Source organism: Ambystoma mexicanum, chromosome 2p (assembly GCF_040938575.1).
Source record: "Ambystoma mexicanum isolate Mex_15411 chromosome 2p, UKY_AmexF1_1, whole genome shotgun sequence".
Taxonomy (NCBI): domain Eukaryota; kingdom Metazoa; phylum Chordata; class Amphibia; order Caudata; family Ambystomatidae; genus Ambystoma; species Ambystoma mexicanum.
The window spans coordinates 904,607,957-904,634,011 of NC_090923.1; the positions used below are offsets into that span (position 1 = coordinate 904,607,957).

The 26,055-nt window shown below is 43.7% G+C and overlaps 1 protein-coding gene across 2 annotated transcripts in view; it reads left to right on the plus strand.

Annotated features, from left to right (window-relative positions):
• Positions 1-26,055, plus strand: part of LOC138566892 (titin homolog) — a 635,448-nt gene that overhangs the window by 554,824 nt on the left and 54,569 nt on the right. For both annotated transcript variants that reach the window (XM_069644618.1, XM_069644619.1), the window contains exons 15-17: positions 12,630-12,696; positions 13,804-14,328; positions 20,788-21,041. In XM_069644618.1, coding sequence (XP_069500719.1) covers positions 12,630-12,696; positions 13,804-14,328; positions 20,788-21,041 — 846 coding nt within the window. The remainder of the gene's footprint in view (positions 1-12,629; positions 12,697-13,803; positions 14,329-20,787; positions 21,042-26,055) is intronic.

The window sequence follows — 26,055 nt, forward strand, 5'->3', positions numbered from 1 at the left end:
GTGTTATCCATACTAATTCAAGTACTGTCTTTCAGGGAGATGCTGAAGCGTCCGCCACATCTACAACATTTCTAGATGTTCTTCAACAGCAGGAGGTATGGATACTGACAGCTCCATCGAGCGTCATCATCAGAGCTGGAATTCTTGTCGTTTGATTGTTCTACACAATGTTTCATTCGTGGTTAGCCGTTGATATGTACCTGTGCTGTCGACCCCAGGTGTGTGTTATGTTTTCACTATTGTAATCCTCACTAATGCAAGTACTACGTTTCAGGCTGTTGATGGAGCGCAACCCCTGCACTTGATGCAGAGCCTGACATTCAAGTAATTCCAGGGGAAGTGGAAGCGGGACCATGCGTATACGAATCGGCGCAACAGCTTTCAGAAAGTGCGCACTACATTTGCAACGAGGTATGGATAATGACAGCTCCATCATGCGTGATCATATAACGTGATTCCATTTGCTATACTTTCTTCCCTATTAACGCAAGTGCTGTGTTTCAGGGAGACGACGAAGCTTCCACTACAATCACAACATCCAATTTAGATGATGCAGATGTAAATAAATCGGAGATATAAGTCGATGAAATGTGATCATATTTGGATTTTCCTTGATTCTTTTGGACAATGCATCATTTGTGGTTATCTCTTTATATGTACCTGTGCCGTCGACCCCAAGTGTGTGTTGTGTTTCCAATATTGAAAAGCATACTAATGCAAGTACTGTGTTTCAGGGAGATGCGGATGCCTGCTCTCCAATACAACCATTCATGGCAGTCCATGCAGAGCCAGAGGTATGGATACTGACAGTTCCATCGAAATAGATCATCACTGGTCGAATACTTGTCGTTTGATTGTTGCACACAATGTTTAAATCGTGTTTGGCTATTGAGATGTACCTGTGTGTTCGTCCTCACGTGTGTTTTATGCTAACAATATTTTGATACATAGTAATGAAAGTACTATGTTTCAGGGAGACGATGGAGCCTCATTCCGTGCTGTCTATGCGGATACAGAAAATATAGTTGTTGCAGCGCAAGAGGAAGGGAGGACATGCGGAAACGAATCGGAGCTAAAGCGTGCAGATGTTGACGGTCGAGTCAAAAAAGTTGCAAAGAAAAAAAAAAAAAAAGGTTAGTTACAACTAGTTCAAACTCTAAAAAAATGTTTGTGCTGGGCACTATTTTATGTTTTTTTCCAGTCAATTCTACTACACTCAATCATGTGTTTAAACTGAACATCCCTTTTCCAATCTCTCCTCCAGTTACCCGTGGGTGTCAGAACTATACACACACAGACAGTGAAGCGAATGAGAGATGTGGCTTGCCAGACCGTGTACACTATGGAGGACCTATTAATTGAGGCGAGGCGTGTTCAGGCTCGAGATGCTCATGTCCAATGGCCAGAACATGAATTAACTGTGTTTGGAGACTACAGCAAAGTTGCATTGGACCATAGCTACAGTGCGACCGCACCACCACAAGAAGATGTTATTGAATGTATTGAAGATAGCTCTGAAGTAGTTGCAGATCAATTTACACAATCTACACTCGCCAAAAATTTGCCACCAAAAAACCTGTCGACATTGTTGTGTTCTCCCATCAATGTTGAAGTAATAGAGGTTGAAATGACAGAGAATGAACCAGCCGCAGCATCCATAGACGCATCAGAACTTGCTATCAGCGATATTACTTTCCAATTTGTTGAAATCTCCACAACGTCAAAGGCCGAAACAACGTTGACGCAGGATGACAGTCTAATGAAAGAGAGCAAATACATTGTATTCGACAGTTGTTTGATGGAAATTATAAGTATGCTGAAATGTGTGCATTCCATTAGAGGGAAAGTATGTGGGAAGCCATTAATTAATGTGACTCGTCAAATAAAAGGCAGTAACGTCAAAATAAATGATGCCGCCTGTAGATTAAATCATAGGTTCTCATGGTCTGCACAACCGAGGCTGGGGAAACTGCCAGCAGGCAATCTACTGTGTGCAGCTGCATCACTTTTTAGTGGCTCCAGTTTTAGAAAGTTAGAGGCTTTCTTTCAGTTTGTGGGACTCCATTTCATTTCTAAAGTGCTGTACTACATATACCAACGTGATTATCTGTTTCCGGCCATTAGTGATGCTTGGAAAATTGAACAATTGTCTCTAGCAAGTACATTCGAAGGCAAACGATTTAGGCTAGCCGGCGATGGACAGTCGACAGCCCTGGATTTTCTGCCAAGTACTGCACCTACCACTTTCAGGACATGGATAGTAAGAAAATTGTGAGTTCGTGGTCGTGCAGGTAACACAATGTACATCCTCAGTGGCCATGGAGAAACTAGGTTTTATAAAAAAAGTGGAATATCTGCAATCGAGGGGAATGCACATCGACCTCATAGCCACGGATAGACACGTTTCAATTGCCAAGACAATGAGAGAGCAGTTCCCACATATTAAACATCAATTTGACGTATGGCATCTTGCTAAATCAATCAATAAGAAAATCTCGGCTGCAGGGAAAAAAAAGGTTTTGAAAGTATTTTGCAGTGGTCACATTCTATCACCAACCATCTTTGGTGGAGCTCAAAAACTTGTGAGGGGTCAGTGGAAATACTACTTGAAAAATGGCGGTCACTGATGCTCCACTGTACCAACGTTCACCGCTGGACAGAAAACCAACATTTCCACCAATGTGAACATGGCCCTTTGTCCCCAGAGGAGGCACGGAAGAAGAAGTGGTTGATTCCATCTTCACCGACACACAAAGCCATTGAGAAGATTGTTTTCGACAAAACTCTATCAAGAGATTTGAGAGGACTGACAGAATTCTGTCACACAGGAGATTTGGGGGTGTTCCACAATATGTGCCTAAAGTACAGGCCAAAGCGCTTGCATTTTAGCTTTCGGGGCATGAAACATCGCACTCTACTAGCGGTCTTGGCCCATAACAGCAATGTCGGACGTGAACAATCTAGGACTAGGGGTAAAGTAAGGATGCCTCGCTACACTAAAGTGTTTTCAAAACGAAGTAAGCAATGGGTGATCAAACCAGTCTATGATGAAATGCAGTTCGACTTTGTGAAAGGCCTTATTGTTGCTGTGTTAGAGAAGCACAGATATGGAATTTTGGACGTTTCTGTGCAGAGCAGTGATCCATTGCCACCGAACATTGCGACTGTGCCATGGCCACCCAAAGCACAGCTGATTGTGAAGTACAAATCCCGGTTTAAATAATTGCAATACGATTGTCTTTTTGTAAATAAATGTTATTGTACAGTGTACCTGTAAACCTAACCCCTACCTTCACCATCATGGGTGGCGAACAAGCTGGGTGTCATCTTTGAATTCTCTTTATTCACCTCACATATGTGTATGTATATATTTTTCTCATGTCTCATCTCATGTAAATGCTGCGCAGTGTTAACGGAGGGGAGGCTTGCGTATTGCAAATAATAAAACAAACAAACAAACAATAAATCTCACTTTTAACTCAACTCCTGTGGTACTTTATACTTTCCCTGACCTTCCGCCAAAAATTAAATGTCTCAATTTGGGCTGCAAAGCTCGCAGACAACGGAGACAAAATTGGGGCACTTAGAACGCGCCAGCCAAGCGGGCCGTGGCATTTGGGAGAGAAGCCAGTTCGCATTTGCACATTGAGGCGCACTACATAGACTTATTCTAAACTTCAAGTTCTCACAGATGCCTATACTACGTGATGTTGCAAATAAAGAATGCGAAGGACAGCGCCCAGATGAGGCCCACAAGTCGCACTGGAAGTATAAGGGTCTATTGTTTTTTGACCTTGAGATAGGGACCATGCCGAAAGAACTACATTTGAAGGGAGTGCGCAATAACCTAAGAGACGATAAGGCAGAAAATTCAGAAACTAGACCGAGTTTCAGTTTTAGGTCAGTATACGAAAAATCATTGTCAAGAGCACGGTCCGTTTTACAGACTGCATTACGAAGAGACACAATGGAAATTTCAAATATAATGTAAGTAAATCTTTACACGCGTTTATACCGGAATGAAGATTTAATGAATGGATGCATGAATAAATGAATGAAGAGCTAGGAAAAGCAAGTAAAACTGTTCGTAGTGGGCACAAGGGCATGCAGGTCCACTGGTCTCACCGATCTCGGTCCTTGACCCAGCCACTTTTCCCTGCACTATGAGTCTGTATCTGTATCCTTCAGCCCCTTCTCCCGGCATTTACCTTGCACTTGCCACCAGCTGGCCCTATTATTTAATTTGTATTCAACTAACCATGTACAGCCCTTCCCCATGCGCGATCAGAAAGACACCTGGCCTAGTGGGATCGTTGTCTGTCTGCCCTTGTTCCCCACCTGCCTCGTCACGCCTAGAAACACTTGAGTATAGGCGCGTTACAAATGCCATATCATATATCATATCATTCCCCACGCATGTAGACTAACTGTCATTTATCATTGTGTGTTGGCCTCGATTTATCTAGTTACTTTTCGCATTGATTTTAGAGACGAACATACTCCATTGAACTATCCTTGCAAGCAAATAGTTTCTGATCGGCCGTAATAAATAAAATGAGTAATATTAATGAAGTTCGGCTAGCAAGACTAATTATCATTTTTTTGTTTTCATAACAGGTATTTGATTCCATTCTGCCACTGCCATCTGTTTGAGACACCGGCGGATGGATTCTTCAGCAGACACCTGCAGCTTCGTGTCAACAACTGGAGCACGATCACCATATTATGGGACGATCGCCAAGGGCCCACATGCCCTTACGCTGTACTAGTGGCTAGAAGCAACATAACAACCTTTTGGGTGGACTAGTGCCTAGTTGATGGAACAGCCTTGCGGTTCACCGTGCTTCCAAAGTGATTCTTTTTACGAAAATGAACACCCCTTGTACCATAAAGGAACAGCGCGTGACTCAAGATGAAACGGAACAGTTATTGCGGATACAGATAAAAGAAAATAAATGGCTTCCGGAGTTCATATGGCAATTGCTGAATATTCTCTAAACATTTAATGTCAAATAAATGTACTTTACCAAATGTACCGTGTTGCTGTTTCATTTTAAAGTACAGTTTCATATTCCGAATTGTGGCGCGCTGTGTTGTGAGTTGATCTGTGTTGGTTTCCGGGTTCTGTGTGGAGTCGCGCAGAAGATGACTGGGCGCGTTTGCCTACGCAGCACAGTAACGTCATGGGGAGAGGCGGGGAATATGAATGTTTTGATAATGTCAGGCTCAGGGGCGGGGGAATTGATTTAGTGCCGCAAAAGCAGGTCAGCCAGGGCGATCGGGGAAAAGATAGGATTATCAGAAAATGGCGGCTCCCTGGTGCTTCTTTTCACGTGCGTTTAATGGACGAAAACTCGGGTAAGGTACATAGGAAAGTTTTCTAAAATCGAGCCACTTAGGCTTAAAAAAACATGGCCGACCCGTAGGGACAATAACATTTTTTACTAGACCATGCCTTTAATTGAGTCTTATCTCCTTTGGCTGCCACAATTGGAATCACTGAAAGGTGATTATGTAAAACTCACATATATGGCTTATCAAACTACTGTGTTTGCTGTAAAGATAATGATCATTCATAATGTGCACAGCACATGCTGAAGTATTCCTTAACTAGCTCCTTGCTCTCTCACTTAAGCGATTTTGTCTCCTAATAGAAAAGTGAAATAGATGATGCACTACACTGTTGTCTCAGCAAGAAGATTTGCCTGGGGCATTTTCCTTTACTGTATAAGGTGCCTGCCAGGACAATTGTTTTACTCCTTCCCACGTCCCCACCCCCACGGGCAATAAGCAGTGAAGGGTCTGGGCGTGTAACAAATGAAAAAATAAAATAAATTAATAAAAACATGGGGTTTCCACGTATAACCCAGTCTGTGAAGGAAGTGGAGGGAGGTCACAATGGCTTTGGCAAGGTGGTTGCTTGAATAGAGGGGGTTTTGCACCTGCCACACCGCCCTTAATTATTCCTTTTAATCTCCCACCATCAAGGACATGGGGGGTGTTGCCTGTTATTCCCTCTTGTGCCTGTGGAAAGACTGAGGATAGCTCCACCGGGGTTTGTCTGCTGGAAGCTGTGCACAATAACCCGTTCCAGGTCTTGTGTGAAACAATGACCAATAACAACTACAAGTGGTCACCTTTTCGCACAGTTTTGTTGTTGTGCGTCTAAGTGTATTTGCATAACTCAGGGGATTGTTTAGGCTAACATTACTTTTGATTTTGGTATGTGCCGTTGATCAGGTTGGTGAAAATAAAGCTATAATCACTTTTACTTGACATAATGTTTTATGTTAGCTTGGTTTATAGTGTGTTTTTTAAAATATATATTTTAACTCCTGTTTGTGAAACAGAACATTATTCTAGTGCCTTAAACCTGTACATTAACACCCATTTATATCATCTAGAGATGAAATGATATGTGCTTAAGTGTCTAAATTGCAGACTGGGATCCAATTCGATTATGCAGAAAGTGTGTGATCCTAGACAAATAATGTAATTTCCTTGTGCCATATCTTACAAAACTGGAATGCGTTGTGGTGGACAGGGAGGATCATGTCAGGTATTCTTTTGTTGTAAGGGGTTGAGGCATAGCTCCCAACCTTTTATGTCACCAAGGTGGGTGAAAACACCCGATTTTTCTTTTTGGCGGGTGAGAGCCCATAGAACGGAATGGGTGTATACGGGGCTTGGCGGGTGAGTCAGCTACTTGCAAGATGGGTGACACCTACCAAAAGTGGGTGCGTTGGGAGCTATGGTTGAGGAGGCATTGGGTTTTATGTTTGATGTTGGCATTAGGAAAGATTTCTCTTTACTGCTCTTTTCCTTCCATTTTAATGGACCCCCAAACGTTTTGCTTTTATTTTTGATCCTGACCTGTACTTTTTACAGTGCAGTGAAGCCTTAAGCTTTTGCTCATCTGTTATGGGGAGACTGGCATATCCTTCAGGCTGTCAGTACTGGGAAACATAGTTTCCCTTAGTCTTGTTACTTAGTTACTAGATTTAGTAACTTGTTATCACTTGTGGTAACTTTTTTATCATAGTACAATGGGGGACACATTTGCCCTAGACTAACACTCGGAGGATGTTTGGTTACTCTAGGTGTGCTAAATGGGCTAGGTGGTGGCAGTAGTGACTTTTTACTATTTTGTTGTGCTTTACCGCGTTTGGCTATGAACTGTGGCTAGTGACCAAACCTGGCCATGCCACAAGGTTTATCACTTGTCCTTTGGGCATCTTGTCCAGAGGCTTTCGGTGGGCTACTGGAGGGCTATGTGTGTTTGCTAGCAGGATGTGGGATGGGACTGTCTGGTCCCAATCTACAAACTGGTTTCAGTGTGTGAGTGTTTTGCATTAATGTTTCCGCCAGTGGCCCTGATTGGACCACTGCTGTGGTGTGCGTTGGGCAAGTTCTGCTATTGGCTAGTAAGAGTTTCGGCTCTTACCTTTTTTTTTTTTTATAAGAGGACCCGTGTGTTGAGACGGATTTCTGAACGCTGTCCTGGTGGCGCAGAAGTTCAGAAGGCCAACCTAATTACTTGGAACAGGGTAACCTCTGGACAAGCCAGACCAATCAGGGTAGCGATCGCGGCGGTCAAGACTAGGTCTCAAGAGGGGTGAGGGTGACTGAAAGCCCGCAATGAGCACACAAAGCAAGGACACCTACAAACTACTCCAAACGGGTGTTATATTAAAAATATATACACATTTATTCCAAGGCCTTTAAAACAATGACCGTAGCGAGAAATCACAATACAACTCTAGTAAACCAACACATACCATACCAATACAATATATATACAAATACAAACAAGTCTCAAGCGTTAGATGCACGAAATGTGTAGTCCACCTAAAAGGGAAGGAAAACAGGCAGTGCGAAATAATGCTTAGACCCAGTCCGCCTTCAGAGGCACCTAACTAAAAGGAAGTCCGAGCCCTACGAAGAGTGGAGCCTTGTGCTCAAAAGTACCTGCACACGCTGGTGCCAACGGGCAAAAGGGGGAGTCTCTTCGAGGGAATCGGGCAGTTCAGTTTAGTGCACAAATGAAGAAGAACAGAGTTCCGCGACTCAAGCGCAGCCTCCACTGTGGGCAGAAGCAGAGAGCGAGTACGGAAAGGCGTGCTGTTTTGACACAGCGGGGGAAAACTATGGGCTTCTGCAGGAGGGCGACCAGTTCCTAGCTATGCTACTCACCGGTCCGCGATGCAAGCAGACCCAGGCTTCTCCGCATCAGTTTCAGTCGCTGGCAGGTTCAGAAGAGCAGGGGACGTCTTGTCGTCGTGTTGATTCTGCAGCAGCAGAGTTGAGTTGAAGATGTCCCAAACGAAGTGAACCCGCACAGTTTGTTACCACAGCAGGGCAACGGAGCGGCCGGGTGTATCTGAGCCAAATGTACACTACTCACTTCAGACCTGGGAACGCCAAGTGTACGAATCGTGTGAGAGTGACAAGGACTCGAAATACTACACAAACTGGCGGCGGTTACAGAGCAAGACTCCTGTGTAGGCTGGTCAGTCTGCTGGATGGCCCAGAGACGCTTCCGAAGGCTTAACAGCAGGAGATGGTGAAGATGCCGAGAATAGCTGTCCCCGCTATTCCAAGGGTCGAAGTACCAGTACAGGCCTTCTGGTTCGATCAGAGGTAAAAAGGGTTTCACAAGGCGACAGCAGTGCAGAGGAGCAGTCCTTCAGCGGGTCACCAGCGATTCCTCGGTTCAGCCTCTTGGTTGCAGGATACTTGTCTCCTGTATTCCTTCGTTCGTGAGAACTCAGGAGATCGACATGGTAGTGGTGTTTCCAGCCCCCTCTTATCCACGGTTCCCTTCGCGCCAAAACGGAGGGGACCCAATGGGAGATCCGCTCATCAACACTCACACCATACGTGGACCTAGCACGGACCACGGTGGTCCCAGGCATTCACACCACCCTAGACTCTCTGGCACCCAGGATGTGTATTGGGACCAGACATCCCAGCCCACATCCTGGAGGCACACACAAGGCCTGTAGAAGCCCACGAAAGCATCCGTGTTTCGCGGGAAAGTACATGCCCAAATAAGGAAGGCCCCGGGTCGGCTCGACCTGGGAAAGGTGAAGGGAGCAGGACAAAGGAGCCTCATGGTCTGGCCATTTTGGGAGCCAGGCCACCATTTTGGGCTAAGCGCGAGAAACGCGCTTAAAACGCCAAAAGGAGCTCAAAACGATCGCTGCCACCATTCCCGTCCGTGAATCACTTGCACCGATCAGTTACAATCCTAAAAGAGTATCTAGGGCCTGTAGAAGGCTAGAGACCCAAGAGAGCAGTAACTTAGCTTACAGTGCCCTCTTGTGTCATGTTGCACGAAAGCCGCAACATGATAAAAGAAACTACGGAAAACAGCGTTTCCCGGTACTGACTGTCTTAAGGGCATGTCAGTTTCCCTGTAAGAATGGAGCGAAAGCCCAGAGGAGTGCGGCAGAAGGCTGCACTTCTCTGGCAAAGTCGAGATCAAGGTGAAAAACAGCAAAAAGTTTAGGGGTTGCCACATGGAAGGAAAATTACCCACAGTTACGAAATATTTCCTAACACCGTGCACCCACTTTAGAGAGATCCTGGAGTAACCTGAAGGAGCCAAAACTCCTGTTCAGCTGTGAGACATGTGAGGAGACCGGAGACCTGTTTGAAGGAGGTCTGGTGACCAACGTCTGCTGCTGTCCTGGAAGAGCCCTGTTTCGCTATTGATTTTCAACGGTATTGCGATGGAGCTTCGACCCGTGGAGTGGAGGGAACATCCATTCCTGATGTCTGGTCGGTACCTTGCGAAGAGCCTTTGGAAGTGCCCCGGGACTGCCCTGTGGCTGACCAGCTCCGAGTCTGGGCTGCTGTGCTGCCGACGTTGCTGTTCCGCGTTTCCTCAGCATGTCCTACAAGAATTTCCTCATCGGAATTGCGGAGTCCTAGCATCAAGGGGACCTGAGATAGGAGGGAAAGTCCGTCCACAACAAGTGAGTCCCTTAGTGTCGCTGTGCTGCATTGACCACTGTCTGAAACAGCTTACCTGAATCAAGTCCAGTCCTGAAAGGGGTCCTGCATCGTGTTTTTCTGCATTCTTCATCCGCGAGTCCTTGCACCAGCTAAAGACACCGACGGGCAAGCTGCTCGAACCTCCAACCCAAGGACTGAGGCCGACGGTGGGGAAAAGCGACCTCGGACCTTCCATTGACCTGCCAAGTCCTTTGAAGAATCGGCATACATGGGATGAGTTCCAGTGGTTCTTACTTACCCCTAAACTCACTTTAAAAGTGTGGCTAACTTTTCTAAAACTTTTACAACACTTTGGCTTTGCCATTCCTTGCTTGTGCAAGCCTCCCGGAAGTTGGGGACACTTTTGTTATTTAGAATAACTTGTCCTCTAACACTTGGAATTGTTCCCTGGACCCCACAGACCCAGCCTTATTTTTTCCAGCGTTACAAACTGTCAGAACTTTTCTTGAACCTTTGGGCATAAGGCCCCAGACAATTTAGGGAAGGACTTTTGAAGCTTCGGCTAATTCTCTTTGGACCTGTAGTGCATAAACTAAACTTTCTTTTACAGGGTTTTGATTGATTTGTATTATGTCCTACTCTGGTGAATCTATATGTATTCTATTATTAGTGTTGTGTGACACTTCTACCTGTTAGTAGTCATTTTTCATAGTGTTGGTTGGCCAGAAATAAGTGCAATTTGTGACTCCCATTGTTTGTACTCATTTGGACCCTTTACAAGCTCACCACATCTTGAGACTTAGCCTAGACCTCTCGTCACTGCTACCTTTAACTGGTTTGGCTACAGCTCCCAGAGTTCTCCCTGTCACAAGATAGGTTGGCCATCTATACATGTGTTCCTCAGGTCAGAGTATAGAAAATCAGTCCTAACAGTTGGTAAAGCAGACCAACCGCTCAGCTTGGATTGGCACTGGCGCGGCTCTAGCTATTACCTCTTTGGCTCCCCCACCTCTAGCGGACAACTGCAGCCTCTCTTGCTTCTATTCCGGAGCTACCTCTGCAGGCTTGGACTTGTGCTGTTTGGAGCAGACTTCTTTGTTGTATCACCTGTTGAGTTTCCCCTAGCTCAACTATGTGGGTTGATTCCATTCTCCCATGCCTAAAGGCTCATGTAAGGAATCTGTTCATCCAGAATCAAACCATGACAATCTCTGCTGGTGGCGCCACTAATCATCTCTGCAATCTCCTGTCCTGGAGAGTGGTGAGCAAAACTTTGTAACTTAACTGGTATTACTGTGTTAATTCTAAATGGGTTTTTAGTTATTCCCTATTAACTTTTCTATGGACCTTCCCATACGGTTTAATCATCAAAAGTATTTGACCTTTTAACCTGCTCACATCTTCTGGAGGGTTGCTTTGACTGCTCTACCAGTTGGAGAGTAGGCAAACAATGTAAATCTGCTGTAAATCAAGTAGCTTAGTATATCTTGGCCATAGAATGAAAGCCTAAGAAAAATCTCCGTAACACACCATTTAAACCATATCAAGCCCTCCAACAATAATCTTGATTTTCATTAATCGTGGCGTGGAACTTCTGTGCTGCTTCTGGTGTTTCTTATAGTCTCTGTATTTGCGATTTGTGGTCTGAAGAGCAAGGTATGTCATCTATTGTTTGCTTTCAAGCTTGTGAAAGGCCACCACAAATCATGTTTTTTTATAACATGTATGCCTTTAGGTTTTCCACAACCCGAATTGTCTATCGATTCAGTATTGAAGCAATGTTTACAAACTGATCTGTGAGTTTGTGTATAGCACTTGAAGAACACCACATGCCCAAAAAGCTGTTCAAGGCACTACAATTTTGTCAAGATTCCAAAAATGAATAATCCTAGCTTCAACCAAATGGCACAGAAAATTGTGGATTTTCATCACTATTTATCCCTCCACTATTGCTGTGTCTGTACATCCTACTCCCAGCCTAATATACAGAAATATCTGTCGCCACACATTTGCTTTTAATGCTACAAGAGTCAAAAATCCAACACTACTCTGAAAACAAAAATGTGGGTAGACTCTGAGAAATCTGATGGATGACGCACCTGGCGCCGTGAAAATGGGTTTTTATTATTAAGATTCTGATAATTTTTGGCCCCAATGATTTATAGGAGGCAACAGTGAGGATGGAACAAGTAGGGCCACCATGAGCCACCTAAATATACAACTGAATATCACCGGTCACATGATACTGGTTGTGTCATATGTCTGCTAAATGATGGAGTTAACAATAGAGATGTGGCAGAAGATTTTGGACTGCCAAGTTTAAGGGATGAGCTAAGCTAATGAAACATGGTCCTATTCCCACCCATTTCATTGTTAATGCCTTAAGGGGCTCATTGGAGTTACAGAATTGCAAAGGATAGTTAGTTCTCAAGCAAGATTCCATATTAGACCTGACTAAAGTTCTCCTAACCAGACTGTGTGTGTCCTATGTGCAAAAAAGATTTGCAGTGGACAGAATTCGATGTGTGTTAAAATTCTAGTTGGTTCACTATTGAGGCAAAGCATGTGACTCTAAAACGGATCAGGTTGCAGAATTACTATTACTGGTTAGTAACATTCTCCATATGAAGCCTAAAACTATTTGCTTCAAGCCCTCCTTTGTTTTTTAGCTGCTTCCTGAAGCCATAATGGATCTTGCAGAGAAGAGGAAACCCAGAACCTATGGTAACATTCAAGGTCAGTGTTGCGCAGTTTCTCCATATAGTTCATGGTAAGTTAAATCTTCTTGAATGTGCAGGATAGACCCCAAGAGACCCTGCCAAGCCTCCCTGTATTGTTGTAGGCCTGGCCCTTGCTTCTCTTTGAAGGCGTAGGGTCTCCGGATAAGGTGGGAAATGTGGTATTTGTGCACACTCAGCTTCTTGAATGTATTCATGAAAATGTTCCAAACGTGCTTTCCTGAAATAAATATCAGTATTTGCTTTAAAAAACAAAAAAAAAGGATTTCAATTTAATGTACTCATTGCTTTTTCAAGGCATTCACTCACTTGTTTCCAAAATCTATTGCAACACAGCATGCAAGTGTTCCAGCAGTTTGGCACACAGAGCTCTCTCTAGGTCCCCCACCCTAGACTGATGGTTTATATAGCATATCATAGGCAAACACTAATATTTTTCTGTACTTTCACAATGAGGGTGTTATTTGACACGACATTACAGACATTTGACAAGAAATGTCGACATCTTACTTGTGACGCAGCCCTGCGGGGACATCGTTTTGTATTATGAATAAGCAGCATTCACAGAAACCCCTTCTGTTATCTCCCATATATGGGGCTAATGCTAAACTTGTAAAGAATAAGTGGAAGGGTAGGTCTGACGTGTCCTCTGTCCTATTAGGGGGTTTGGGCCTGTCCGGGTGCTGCGTGTAGAGCAGGCACGGCAAGGCAGAGGTAGGAGACATGGAGGGTCTGAAGCCTAACTTTATGGCAGAGCCTTATAGCATTGCATAACATAGCAACGCATAGCAATTCTGCATAACATTGCATAGCAATCCTGCATTGCAAAGCATTCCTGCATATCATAACAATCCTGCCACATCGGTTTGAATGCAAGGGTTGAACTTCCCATATCTGGATATGGTGTTATATAAGGTTTGTCGTATCTAATACTCTGCACAATACTGTGCTGCCTTACAGAGTTTCTTTAAGAAAAATCCTGGCTTCATTAGATTGCTTTAGTTTGAGAATCTGGACGCTGTAAAATATTTAACCTGTTGCAAGTTCTATTTGATTAACTACTACTCACTGAATTGTAATGATTTGAAATGTATTCATTCTTTAGAGGTTTGCAAGAGTGCTGTTCTGCATATATCTGGGAACCCTGAAAACACCAAGAAGCTGAAGCAGGAGATCTTCAACCTGGCAGAGCGCCACTTGGCAAAGAAGGGCGTATCCACTAGAGGACTACCAGCTCTCGAGGAAACTGATTGCATTCAAGCTTTGGAAGGTCTATCGGACTGCTGCCTTCTCACCCGTGACATATCAGGTGTCACAATCCAGGGTTTAGTGGCATGCGTTACTGAAGTCTGCAGAAGGGTGGAACACCTCCTCCATCAGAGGATAGCCTGTAGGTTGGAGGCTGAAGCAATGTCCAATCTTGTGCGATGGGAGTATGAGGACAAAGGGCAGATTGTGCTGTTTGACATTTGTGCAAATCAAGTGATTGAGGAAGCCTACAGAAAGGATGAGGAATTGCTGAATCTGAATCTCAATGGGCGTGCCATCCAACTGAAGCTAAGGCAAGGAGAAGGTGCAGTGCTGGGAAGCCAAAATAGTTTCAGGATCAGACGAGTGAACAAGATATCAGGTAAAAATCATGAAATACATTCCTTATGTCACTTCATACACCAAATGGCTAATAAGAGGAAGGTAGAAGCACAGTAAATATTTGATATGCTCCGAAATAAAACACATACACACTTTTTTATGCCATGCCCCATGAGGGAAGTTTATACACCATTAATGTGCCGAAAAAATAATTCAGAAGCAAATTAGATGTTCAGGTTTACCCTTCTTATACCAATGATGCCACCCATGACCAGGCCTCTGGGAACCTTATAAAAAAGTGCCCCACTGGCTCCCATGGTTCTCGAGTGTGAATCGGGTACGTTTACAGATACCTGCATATTTATCTGAATTTTCCCAAATCTCCTTATAGAGCCATAACTCTCCATGGACTCAGTGGAGGTTTGCGTTAGGTCAGGTTGAGTCTTCGGAAAAACGACATTGATAAAATAATTTTAAAGGTTGAGGGGAGTGGAAGGAAAGATGTGGAAATTAAATCAGTAGGTAATGCCGAATAAGGGAGCTAGCAAATGGAACATGTCTTCTGAACTTGTGAATGCTATCCAGATTTAACCGCTCATTAATTCCGGCAGCCAGAGATTTGAATAGGCGTATTAGTTTTATTAAAATGTTACTGAAGTGCGAACAAGGAACCCGGATGTGCCTGCATGCTAGATAATAAAAAATATATAAATCAGTCCTAATAGTAAAAATAATATACACATTAAAAGTACATGTGAATAACATATCAAGGGGAGAAATCAGATACAGAGCATATTACAGTAGAACATTGTTGATGTTGAGAACATCCATATTATAAACCAAATACAGGTTTTTAGAGATTTTCCAAAAAGCAGTAAATAAGTAATGTTGGAGAGTTAAACCAGGGGGGTTTGTTCTGCAGGAAATGGCACTTCCGGGGGAAAAAAGGGGCAGAGTTGAGAATATACAGAACTTGGAAACTGCTAAGAGAAATTGATAATGACCTCTCAGACCTCAAGAGCACCGTAACACCCAGACCGTGGGTGCTAGATAGTTAGGATAGCGGCATACACCACCCTGTGGGAAAACAGTAGACCCTGGTATCTGGAGGGGGCCAGTGCTGTTGTCTCAAAATAAGTAAGGTATAGTCGAACGTTGTGGCTCCTAATACCAATCGGGCTCCAGCAGTAAGCACATCCTTCAGAGGCTCAAGAGTGGATTTAGAAAGACTGTGAAGGACTGGTCTGTTTTAATTGAGACAGTACATTTGGACAAGCAGTCAATATTCAGTAGGCATGGGATGCAGATTGAAACCTATGGATTTAACAGTGGGAGAAAAATTGTTGATGGGAGCTTTTCTAGATATATCAGGAGGTGAGGAAAAGTAGTATGATAATTAAAGAAATTCACCTTTTAATGTTTTGAGTTGGAGAAAGTGGAGTTTCATCCATGTCTGAGAGTAGTTAGGCAAGATTATGTGCAGTATCCTTTGGAAGACTACTGCAACCTTGACCTCCTAGCAATAGGGAACCCAACCTTTGGTATAAGTCTGTACTACAAAGGTTGGTAGTGTGGCTGAGCAGCCAGACTTATCTCAAGAGGGGTCAATGTTAGCAGTAGGGTGGTTACACAGAGTTTCACAGTGACCGTCAAATAAACACTTAATCTCAAGGTTTCTTGATTGAACAATTCATTTATTTAACAGTCTGTTACATATATCTGAAGAAGGCTTATAGAACTATTATAATACACTTCAAAACACACTGTTTCTCTAAATCAGATGATACCCATTGGGGATGGAACAGACACTTCCTACACCCTCAGGTGACTTAAATAGCCAGGACACTTTGGACATTGATTTATCACTGGTACATTTAGAGCAATACTGAGGTTGGGTGCAAAGTGCTAGATAGGGAATAAAACAAAGGTTAACAAATAATTCATAAACTGGTAAGTACTTTTTAAAACCCTCCAATGCAAAGTAAATTAACCCTTTCCTGGGGGAAGCACAAAGTCAGAGGTTGAAGCCAGGACAGTCAATGTTAGTTGAATAAAGTCTAGGGGAGTTGAAGATCTTATTTGCAGGTAAGAAAAGGTCTTGAACAATGTTTTTAGAAATGTTTGTAGAAATAAGATTCACTTGAAGGGCCACAATCTGGGAGGCTTGTGAGGGGCAAAGCTGTCAGCAACTATGCAATGGCAACCAAGGTAAGTCTCAACTGAGAACAAGGAAGGCTATACCATGAGAGGTAAGTCCTCTTAGGTTTACAGTACCTTTGGTTAGAAGAAATGGTTACAGCTGGATTATGTTTCTATGTGGCTCCGCAGACCCTGTAGTTCCTGTGCCTCAGTCGTGGGGACAAGAGGGAGGACTTCTGGGGACTCCTGCAACACAATTGGAAGGTTGACGGCAGCAAAGGTCAAACTTCAATTCAGTGGCATTTGGCGGTTTCAGCTCCTCACGTCTCAGCAAATAGCACCACTGCGGGCTCTCGGATACCACTCTAGACTTTCCTCACATCTGGGGTCCAGCACTGTGTTGAGGTGGCTCAGGCTTGGTCAGTCCTGCTTCAAGGGAGTCTGGGATCTTCCTGAGGCTGGGGTCTGAACTTAAAAGCAATGCACTCGATCTGGTGTTCCTCTCCCTGGCACTTCGGTTCCAGCAGCAGTGGAAGTACAGTCGGCTCCGAGAGGATGTCCAGACAAGTTCACTTTGGGGTTGAACCCAAGGGAAGAAGTCGTCCTTGCAGGGCTTCTCTAGTCGAAACGAATTCGGAGCTTCAGCACAGCAGCAGGGCTTCACCGGGCAAACCAATGGTCCAGGAGTTGAAACAGGCGTCTTTCAAGTTCTTCTTTGGATTCCTTCGTCCAGTGGTCGACTCCGCATTCCAAGCCAAAAAGCCTCGCCTTTAATGCAGGTTTTGCCCATTCATTCCAGCCTAGTTGTCAATCACACAGCAGGGTGGCTGTCCTCCAAGGACAGCCAACCAACGATAACCTTTTGGGTGCATTCCTGTAACCCAGGGGATTACGCACAGGGAGTTTCGGGCACCTCCCACATTTCCTGCCCTTGCCAGACATGCTGGAGACAGAGGCGGGCTTCACTCGTGAATCCCACCAAAGACAAAATGAACAAAGGGGCCAAACCTAGTTTGGTGTGCAGAGTACATCTCAAGAAGGACCTTTCTGACCAGAAATGGTGAAAAAACAAGACCGGGGCCATTTTGACAAAATGAACGCAGCCTGCAGTAAAAACACACAACGGTAGTTAAAAGTAAACCACTGCCACCAGCCATTAATTGTAGAACGGGTAACATAAAATTGCTACATGAGAAACTAGACAAAGGGGATACCAGCACCCTATGGTAAGATAGTGTGTGCTGGGTCTAGAAAGTTACAAAATGTAAGTAAAGTCAACTTCACTTTACTGCTCTTGGTATTTAATCGTTTGGGAAATCTAAGAGACTTCCCTATGTCGCTGCACTGAAGGTGCTTTGTGTCACAATGTAAATATGATGGCTAGGGAGTTCGTCAGACTCCCAAGTCAAAAGAAACAGAGTCCAAATCACAGAAAAATACACGAGGGAGTGGGAAAAAGGTTCTCACTCTCTCCAGGTTAGAAATTTAAAGTCCTAAAGTCCAGCAAAAGAACTGGGGGTCTCTAAGGTAGAAGGGAATTTGCAAATGTCTGCAAATTCTCCCTAACACAGACCTCTGAAGAAAGTGCCTCAAGTGCAGTATGTCCTCGAGAGGAGAGACATGCAGGCACAGCTAGTTTTCATTCACTGGACCACCTCATCTTCTGCAGCCGTCTCAAAGTCACAGATTTTAATCTGGGTAAGAACGGCTCAGGGACTGATTCTGTGATGCATGTAAAATAAGAAAACTAATTCTGTGATGGGACAACACTTTTCGTATTTGCTGAATATTATGTGCCTATATTTATATAGATAAGAATATGGAGCCAATGAGTAAAGTTTTGTTCCATCAATGAATGCCACTTTTCTGAGTTTACACTCCCTCCATCTATCAACCCTCAAAAGATGATGCAATAAAAATACTTTTGATATTTCGCACAAGACATGCCAAACTAATCACTTTGGCCATGCCTGTCTGATTTTTATCCTTGCAATCGTTGATAAAATTACCATTGCGGTTTTTTATGTTGCATCATAGAGAAATCCTTGCAGACATGTACTGAAAGGCTCAAAGTTTTGGGGCAGAGTCAGTCGCACATTACGTGGGCATGTGGAGATCCGGCATACAAGCTTACACGCTGCCCCGTGGAGAGACACTCTGTCAAATTGAAAGCTTTAAATACCAGATAAACCATTCGGATTTAAGAACTACTTACAAGGCATCTAAGAATAAACCAAACTTCTGGTTAATCTGATCCAAATCTTTCCATTACTCTTGACGAGCCAGTAGATGAGGAAACACATGTAGAGGACAATTTAAATTTGAAATATGGAAAGAAGATATCCTTAAAGTGGACAATTAGAAATGTAGATATATGGGAAGAAGACCTCCTTAGAATACGGAGGTTTAGATATTTCAGGATGACACCCCTCAGGAAATAAGATATTTCTTACCTGGAAACGGATATTCTAAATATGGAGAATAAGCTACTATAATTCAAGATCTATAAAGCAGGGATAATAAAGGAATTGCTTTAGAGGATAATTTTAAAATGTGAAACACAGAACGAAAAACCTCAAAATATCAACAGCATAGTACATTAGTACATGGTACATTGCTGAACAATGCACATTCAACAGAATGTATTGATTCGTTTTCTTTATAAAAAAGAATTCTCAAGTCAATTACAATATTTTTTAAACAAACTACAGATCATTACTCGCAAGCCTGTTCCATTTGTTGTTCACATATTACGTGTGTTGTGCAGCTTTTTTCTTTTTGATGACCTGTATTGAAAATAGTAGTTTCCCAAAAAGGGGAGATCGTTGTAGGCAAGTAATAACCGTAGAAAGGCAAAAAGGACTGGTGACATGGCATCATGCATGCCGCAGCCACGCAGCCCTCTTACCTTGCTGATGAGACGTGTTGTATTGCAGTGTGTTCATTTGTTGCAGCCCTGTACCCGGGAAATGCAGCACAACATCATTGATGTGAGCGTTTGCTTGATTTACTCTGCCTATCTGTTGTCCGGAAAGGCGCTGACGTTTTTCAACCCGGCATTTAGAGAAACTTTGAACAGTCAATGTGAAATTAACCTACCAAGAATCTAACACCTGACTTTTCAAATGTTTAAGGAGTTTGTCAAACTCTGCATAGTGATCTGGGATGAGAACAAATGTATTCGGCCAGGTTTACCCCTGACATCACAAATGAACACCAGGTATCCCACAAAAGAGTGCAGAACACAACATAAGGCCGAGTTTACATGTACTAGAGAGGACAGGGAGTGTTTGTGTCCTAATTCACACTGCCAATCACTCCACGACACAAATGTGTACCTTCTCAAAAGTGATTTTTATACTGCACATGAACATCTTCGTTTTTGTGGTGCCAGTATTTTACTCATACGCAAATAATCCTGGCTTTAGCGACTTGGATGGTAATGTGTCTTCCATTTACAAAAGGGAAGGTTTCACATACTTATTATGTAGGAAGGGTCATGCGACCAGGCACTGCAAACTGCATGGACACGATCCTTGAGAAGCAAGATGTCCTTTGGCACTAGCAGCTGTGGACTCTAGTTGCAATGTCTGAGATCCCCATTTGCAATCTGTGCTCTGCTACCAGAAGCAACAGTAAGGGTTTCTCATAGTGTCCCATGTTTATCCACTGTCTCTGACACATATTCTAAGGGAACCACAGCAACCGATTCAATGGCTGTCCAGCTCAGATAACACCATTTGCAAGTCAACTTTGAAAACCTGTTGAGACCAACCAACACAAGTTTGAGGAAAGGCATAATGCGAGCGCTGAACCCAACAGGCAGAAAACCCAGGCGTTTGGAGAAATGTTCAGTCAATGGGGAGCAATATAGACACCCAAAAGATTAACCAGGGGGCTTCAACATTGTGTGTGGGGAGTGCCATATGTGGTGAGATGAGGGGAATTGCAGCAATTCTGCAAGTGCAAAATCTCCTTTTCCCCTTAGTACTTCTAGGGTCACTAAACAGACTAGTTGGCCGTGCAACAGGTGTGTTCCTTTCTAATTTTGTAGTTTTTAGTAAGTCATGCAAAAAGCAAAGCTGGAGAGGGGGTACTTCTTATGAACTCGCACCTCACAGAAGACTGGTTTGGAGATCTTGGTTGAAACCACTGGGAATGGATGATGGGTGTTTCTATGTTTGGGGCCCCAACACGGTAACTGACACACTTTGTGGTATATTGAAATTCACTTAATCTCCTCAAACCTCATTTAAGTGACCTGTAAATGCTCATTGCTTGAAAAGGGTGACTAGTGATCGCTCCTGCACTGGTGCTGCATGGTGTTAACGAGGCCCTTGTTTTCTGTTGTCAATTAAAGCGGCAGTTGCTTCGGAGAGGCCCTTAACTCTGATCTTCATGGAAGATGGCGTGAAGAAGAGTCTGGAAGGCCTGGTCAGGCAGTCCCAGGAAGTGGACGACAAAGGTACAGCTGTGTCTCAACACCTGAAGCCGACGGGCCTGCAGGAGCAGAGAACCACATATGACTTCAGTCCCGAGAAGTTCCCCACACAATTCACGTTTAGTCCTGTGGCAGTAAATGAACATCACAGAGCTGAGGAGGAAGAGGAGCAGGTACAGTGCCATCTTTTTTGCAGTGAATGTGTTGCAGTGCATGCCCAGGTTTGCTGATCTTGTAGGCTGTGGCAGGTTCAATGGGAATGGGCAAACTGTCAGTGGCACCATTTCATTTCACCTAAGTGATAGCTGTAGGGTACTTGGAATTGCACACCTTTTGACACCCTTACCCGTCTCACCATCCTCTTGCTGACCTCAAAGGAAGGGTGTTAACAAGACCCCTGCCCTAACCCAATCTTAAGACAAAACAATACCTATCTGTTTATTGATAATGGGCACACACAGCCACACAATAAAACTACCCAAACCTAATCTATTTGTTGGTGAAAATAAACAGCATGGAGAGTACCCATCATCACTCACTAAGTACAAATAAAAAGTACTAAGCTAGTGTGCAAAGGGCAATTACCACTTTCTTTACAGCATTGTTCTCCATTGAAACCTCTAGGTCTAGTAAGATAAACTCTTACATTGTGAAATTCTACCTCCTATGCATATATAAAGTAACTTGCTCTTGCTTGCTAAAGTGGAATCTAAATTCATCCTTCATTTTTGAAGATCAGTAGTCCGGTTGGGTAAATCGCAAGGTTTACAAAAAAGTCTATGCAGGTTTCAAGCTGCAAACCTGTTTTGACAGAACTAATCATTATATCTGAATGATAGCCTTTGGATAGAAATGTGTTAAGGCATTAGCAACATATGCCCAGGCACCTACACAATTTGCTAGCTATTGCCATCATAGGATCATGGTCTATCATTTTTTGACAGGTGATACTCTGTTATTCACATCTTATGGCACGCATTCCTAGCGCATATCAGGTATGTTATACCAGATGTTCCATCAGAGACTCAGGTTCTCACACAAATTTCAGTTTTTGTTCCCAAAATCCCAGCTAATCACATCATTAGCCGATATTGGCATAAAAAAACCATGTGCTGGCAACCTTTCCATCTGATACCAAGTTGCTCGCACCATTGGCATGGATATGGCCCAATAGCATAAATGTGGCACATGTCATTTTTCCAAGTTAGCATAGTCATGCCAGATGGCATTATGGTCAATTAGGACACACGTGCCAGGGTCTAGTAGCCCACTTGGCACAAAATGTCCATGGGCCTCATTACAAGTTTGCCGGTCCGGAAACAACGGTACTGGTAAGCTTGCCGGTACTGTTGTTTCCAGACCGGCAAACTACGAGTTCTGAGAGCGGGTGCCTTTCAGCCCGCCAGGTCTGAATATTTTCCGGCATCCGGCAATGGGGAATTACCGGGACCGCCGGGGCTGTAATGCCCTGGTAAGTCCCCATTGCTGGGTGCCGGAAAATAAATGACTGCGGCAGCCGTGCCGGTACTTACCGGCACGGCTACCGCCAGAGTCGTCATGACCCCCCATGTCTAGTAGTACAGCTGTTGGGCAAGATTGTATGCATACTCTGTGGGAGACTGCACCAGTCCTGTCGTCTTGGCAATAGTTAACCCAACCTTTGGTATAAGTATGTACTACACAAGTTGGTAGAGTGATTGAGCAGCCAGGCTTATCTAAAGAGGTGTAAATGTGAGCTGAAGGGTTGTAACATAGACATTCATAGTGACAAGTATCCAAATAACACTTATACTTGAGGTTTCTTGATAAAATAAATTATTTAATAATTTATCAGTCAGTTTGAATAAGCCTTCTTTAGAAGGCAGAAAATATGTAAGACTTAAATATACTTCAAAAATACACTCTCAGTTTCAATAAATAAGTAGATCCCCATTTGGGATGGCACACAGACACTTCCTATGCCTTGAGCTAACTTCAATTGTTGGGACACTGTGGACATTGATATATCACTGGTACATTTAGAGCAATACTGAGTTGGGTGTCAAAAAGGAAATGGTTAGAGGAAGAAACAACGGTCAACAAGTTTCTCAAAGAAGTACTTTTGAACCCCCAATGCAATATAGATTAACCTGTTCCCAGCTACACAAGTAAAGAATGTATGACTTTTTGGAGAGACAGATCAAAACACAAAGTCAGAGCTTAGAAGTGTCTTCAGGGAGCCAGGACAGCCAATGTCAATTGAGCAAATCCTAGGGGAGCTGCGGCACTTCTTGAAGGTAAGTAAAAAGTCTTGCACAATATTATAGAGAGTTTTTGTTGAAAAAGAAATCACTGTTGGGCCACAAGCTGCGATGCTTGTGGTGGGCAAAGCTGCAAACAACCCTGCAAAGGCAGTCAAAGCAAGTCTCAACTGGGAGCTAGCAATGCTACACAACAAGAGGCAAGTACCCCTTAGTTTACAGTACCTTAGGTCTGAATAAACTGGTTCCAGCTGCTTCCGTGCCTGTTGTAGGTCCTGCAGATCCTGTTGTTCCTGAGCCTCAGTCGTGGGGACAAGAGGAAGGATGTCTGGGGACTCCTGCACTACGATTCGAATGTCGGCGTCAGCAATGGGCAAGCTTAAGATCAGCATCACTTTGCGGTTCCAGCTTCTCGCGAATAGCACCACTGTGGTTCTTGGATATCTTGTGGGCTTTCCTTGCTTCTGGGGTCCAGCCCTCTGTTGAGGTGGCTCAGGCTTGGTTTTTCCTGCTTCAGGGGAGTCCGGAGGATCTTTCTGGAGCTCGGGTCTGAACAATGTACTCTATTCTGGTGTTCCTCTCCCTGGCACTTGGTTCCTGCAGCAGCAAATCGAAGTGCAGCCAGCTTAGAGAGGATTTCAGATGAGTTTGTCTTGGGGTCGATTGGTCCCACCAACCTAAGGGGAGAAGTCGTCCTTTGCAGGGCTTCTCTAGTTGAGGCGAATTCGAAGCTTCAGCACTGCATCAGGGCTTCAGTGTGGCTTGAAGACCAACACAGTGGGATCTTACCCACAAGGAGAGCTGTTACTAAGTAAACTGCAAGTACCATTCATATAGATGTCAGAATGACGTGATGTTAGTAACAGTGACTTCAACTGGATATTGATGTTCATCCAACATGAATTCAAGCAGTATCAAATACAGCATAGATTAAAGCAGTATCAAATAAATATGTTTATCCAGCATGGATTAACCAGCATCTACACTTCAATGAATGATACTTGCAGTTTACTTAGTAACAGTTCTCCTTGTGGGTAAGATCCCACCCACTGTGTTGGTCTTCAAGCCACATTTACACATATTAGTGTTTTATATGTTTTATGTGAGCACATTGTTTGATACATGTAAATTAAAATGTTTCTTTTTGATATAATGCCTTTGGTTTAATATAATTTGATGATCTAAACAATCCTCTTGTGAGTAGGTTTTCGCCACCGCTGAAGTGTGGTAGAGGTGGGTAGCTAGTTTTATATTGTGCTTCTGTTCTGACATTTTCCCCTCAAATACCACAGCCCCCTTACAAAAAAAGAGGAACCCCTTGATTGCTCAAAACATTTCTTCGCCTATAATGCAGTACATGTAACAGGGTAACCGAAATCTCTTAATGCAGGTTAAAGCTAGTGTATTAAACAGCTATAGATCAATGGACACAGAAGTACTCATCATCTGTGGCATTGATGTGTTAAAACAAGCCAAAAAAACACCTACCAGGGAGGTGTGCGCTGTCTGTTTACCCAGGAGCAAAATGCTACACAAGCAAGGCCAGTTAATTAAATCATTGACCAGGATTTTTTATCCAGAAAATTCTCTGGTTATAAATGTATTTGAGTCAGCTACCACTACAATAGAAAAAACCTATTGTGTGGGTGTAAGCTGAGGCCATCTGTCTCCGTGTGCATTTATCTTTGTGAAAAGCAACCACATGTTGTCCCCCATAACGCAGAGCCGAACAGAACACCTTAATGTCCTAGGCTTTGATACATGACTGTTCTTTACGTTTTTTTAACAGGTGAGGTGTAGGGAGGTGTAGGGAGTGTGGAGAGTGAGTCTCAGTGCATTTATGATTTTCAGAGTGCTATGTGCGAGGAGTGTTATTCAATGACACAGCCCCCCCAGAACCGGCCCGTGAATGAAGGTTCCACAAAGCCCTTTCCGAGAAGGACTTTAAGTGGGGAGGAGTGGTCACCCCATGACTCTCTCACTTCTGAGACTCCGGGTCCAACGCTTATTTTCTTAAACAGTGTTGCACTAGAGCAGGGTTCTGGTCGAGTTTGCGGCCCCTCTTAACCATTCACATCCCACTTGAATGCATTCAAGGTGAGCAGAGCCCAAGCAGTGGCATAGCACAACATTTGGAGGTCCCCTTGAAATCCATGCTGAGCCCCACCTACCCCGTCCCCCCAGCTGCTTAACAAAGCATATGGCACGTCAAACCCTGGGCCGGCCCACGACATGTGTGCAAAGTCCTCGATTATGCTGCTGCAGTGCACTATTACAGTTAAGAAGTAAATCTGTTTTGAATCAAACATTAACTGTTTCATCTTGCATAGAAAGAAGAGGGTTGTGCCTGGTCCCAAAATATACCAGCTACCAGTGGTGGCTAGTGAATTGGTGTATTGGAGGGTGTAAATATTTGCCAAAATATGCGATTGCGACTGAGCATAGCGAGGGGGCCCAAACGAACACAAACTGTTTTGGGAGAGGTGGGGGGTCAGGGAGATTCTTCCCCCTCCCATGAGAACATGTTTTGAATATTGGGTTAAAATGGTGCATTACACAGCACACTTTCTGTGAAAATGTGGGTAGAAGGCCAGACAGTTTGCAATCGTTTTTGTAGGGTGTAGGCTAACTCTTGGAAAAATTGTACAATAGATGCAAGTTGCCAAAAGTGCACAAGCGCATTTCCCAATGCATTGTCATGCTGGTCCTTTCAATATATGCCAGTGTAAAAATCATTTTCATGCTGACTGTGCCCATAAATTTCCATGTTGGCTCCACCAACATATGCTAGTATTCCCATATAAGAACATATACACCTGCTCGCTTTGAGGTGTTTTTATAGTATCATTACTGGCACAAGGCACAAAGCTGGCTCTGCCAATAAATGCCAGTACTATGTAGGAAAATTCTTCTGTTGATTTGGCCATTGAAAGTGACGTGTTGCAAT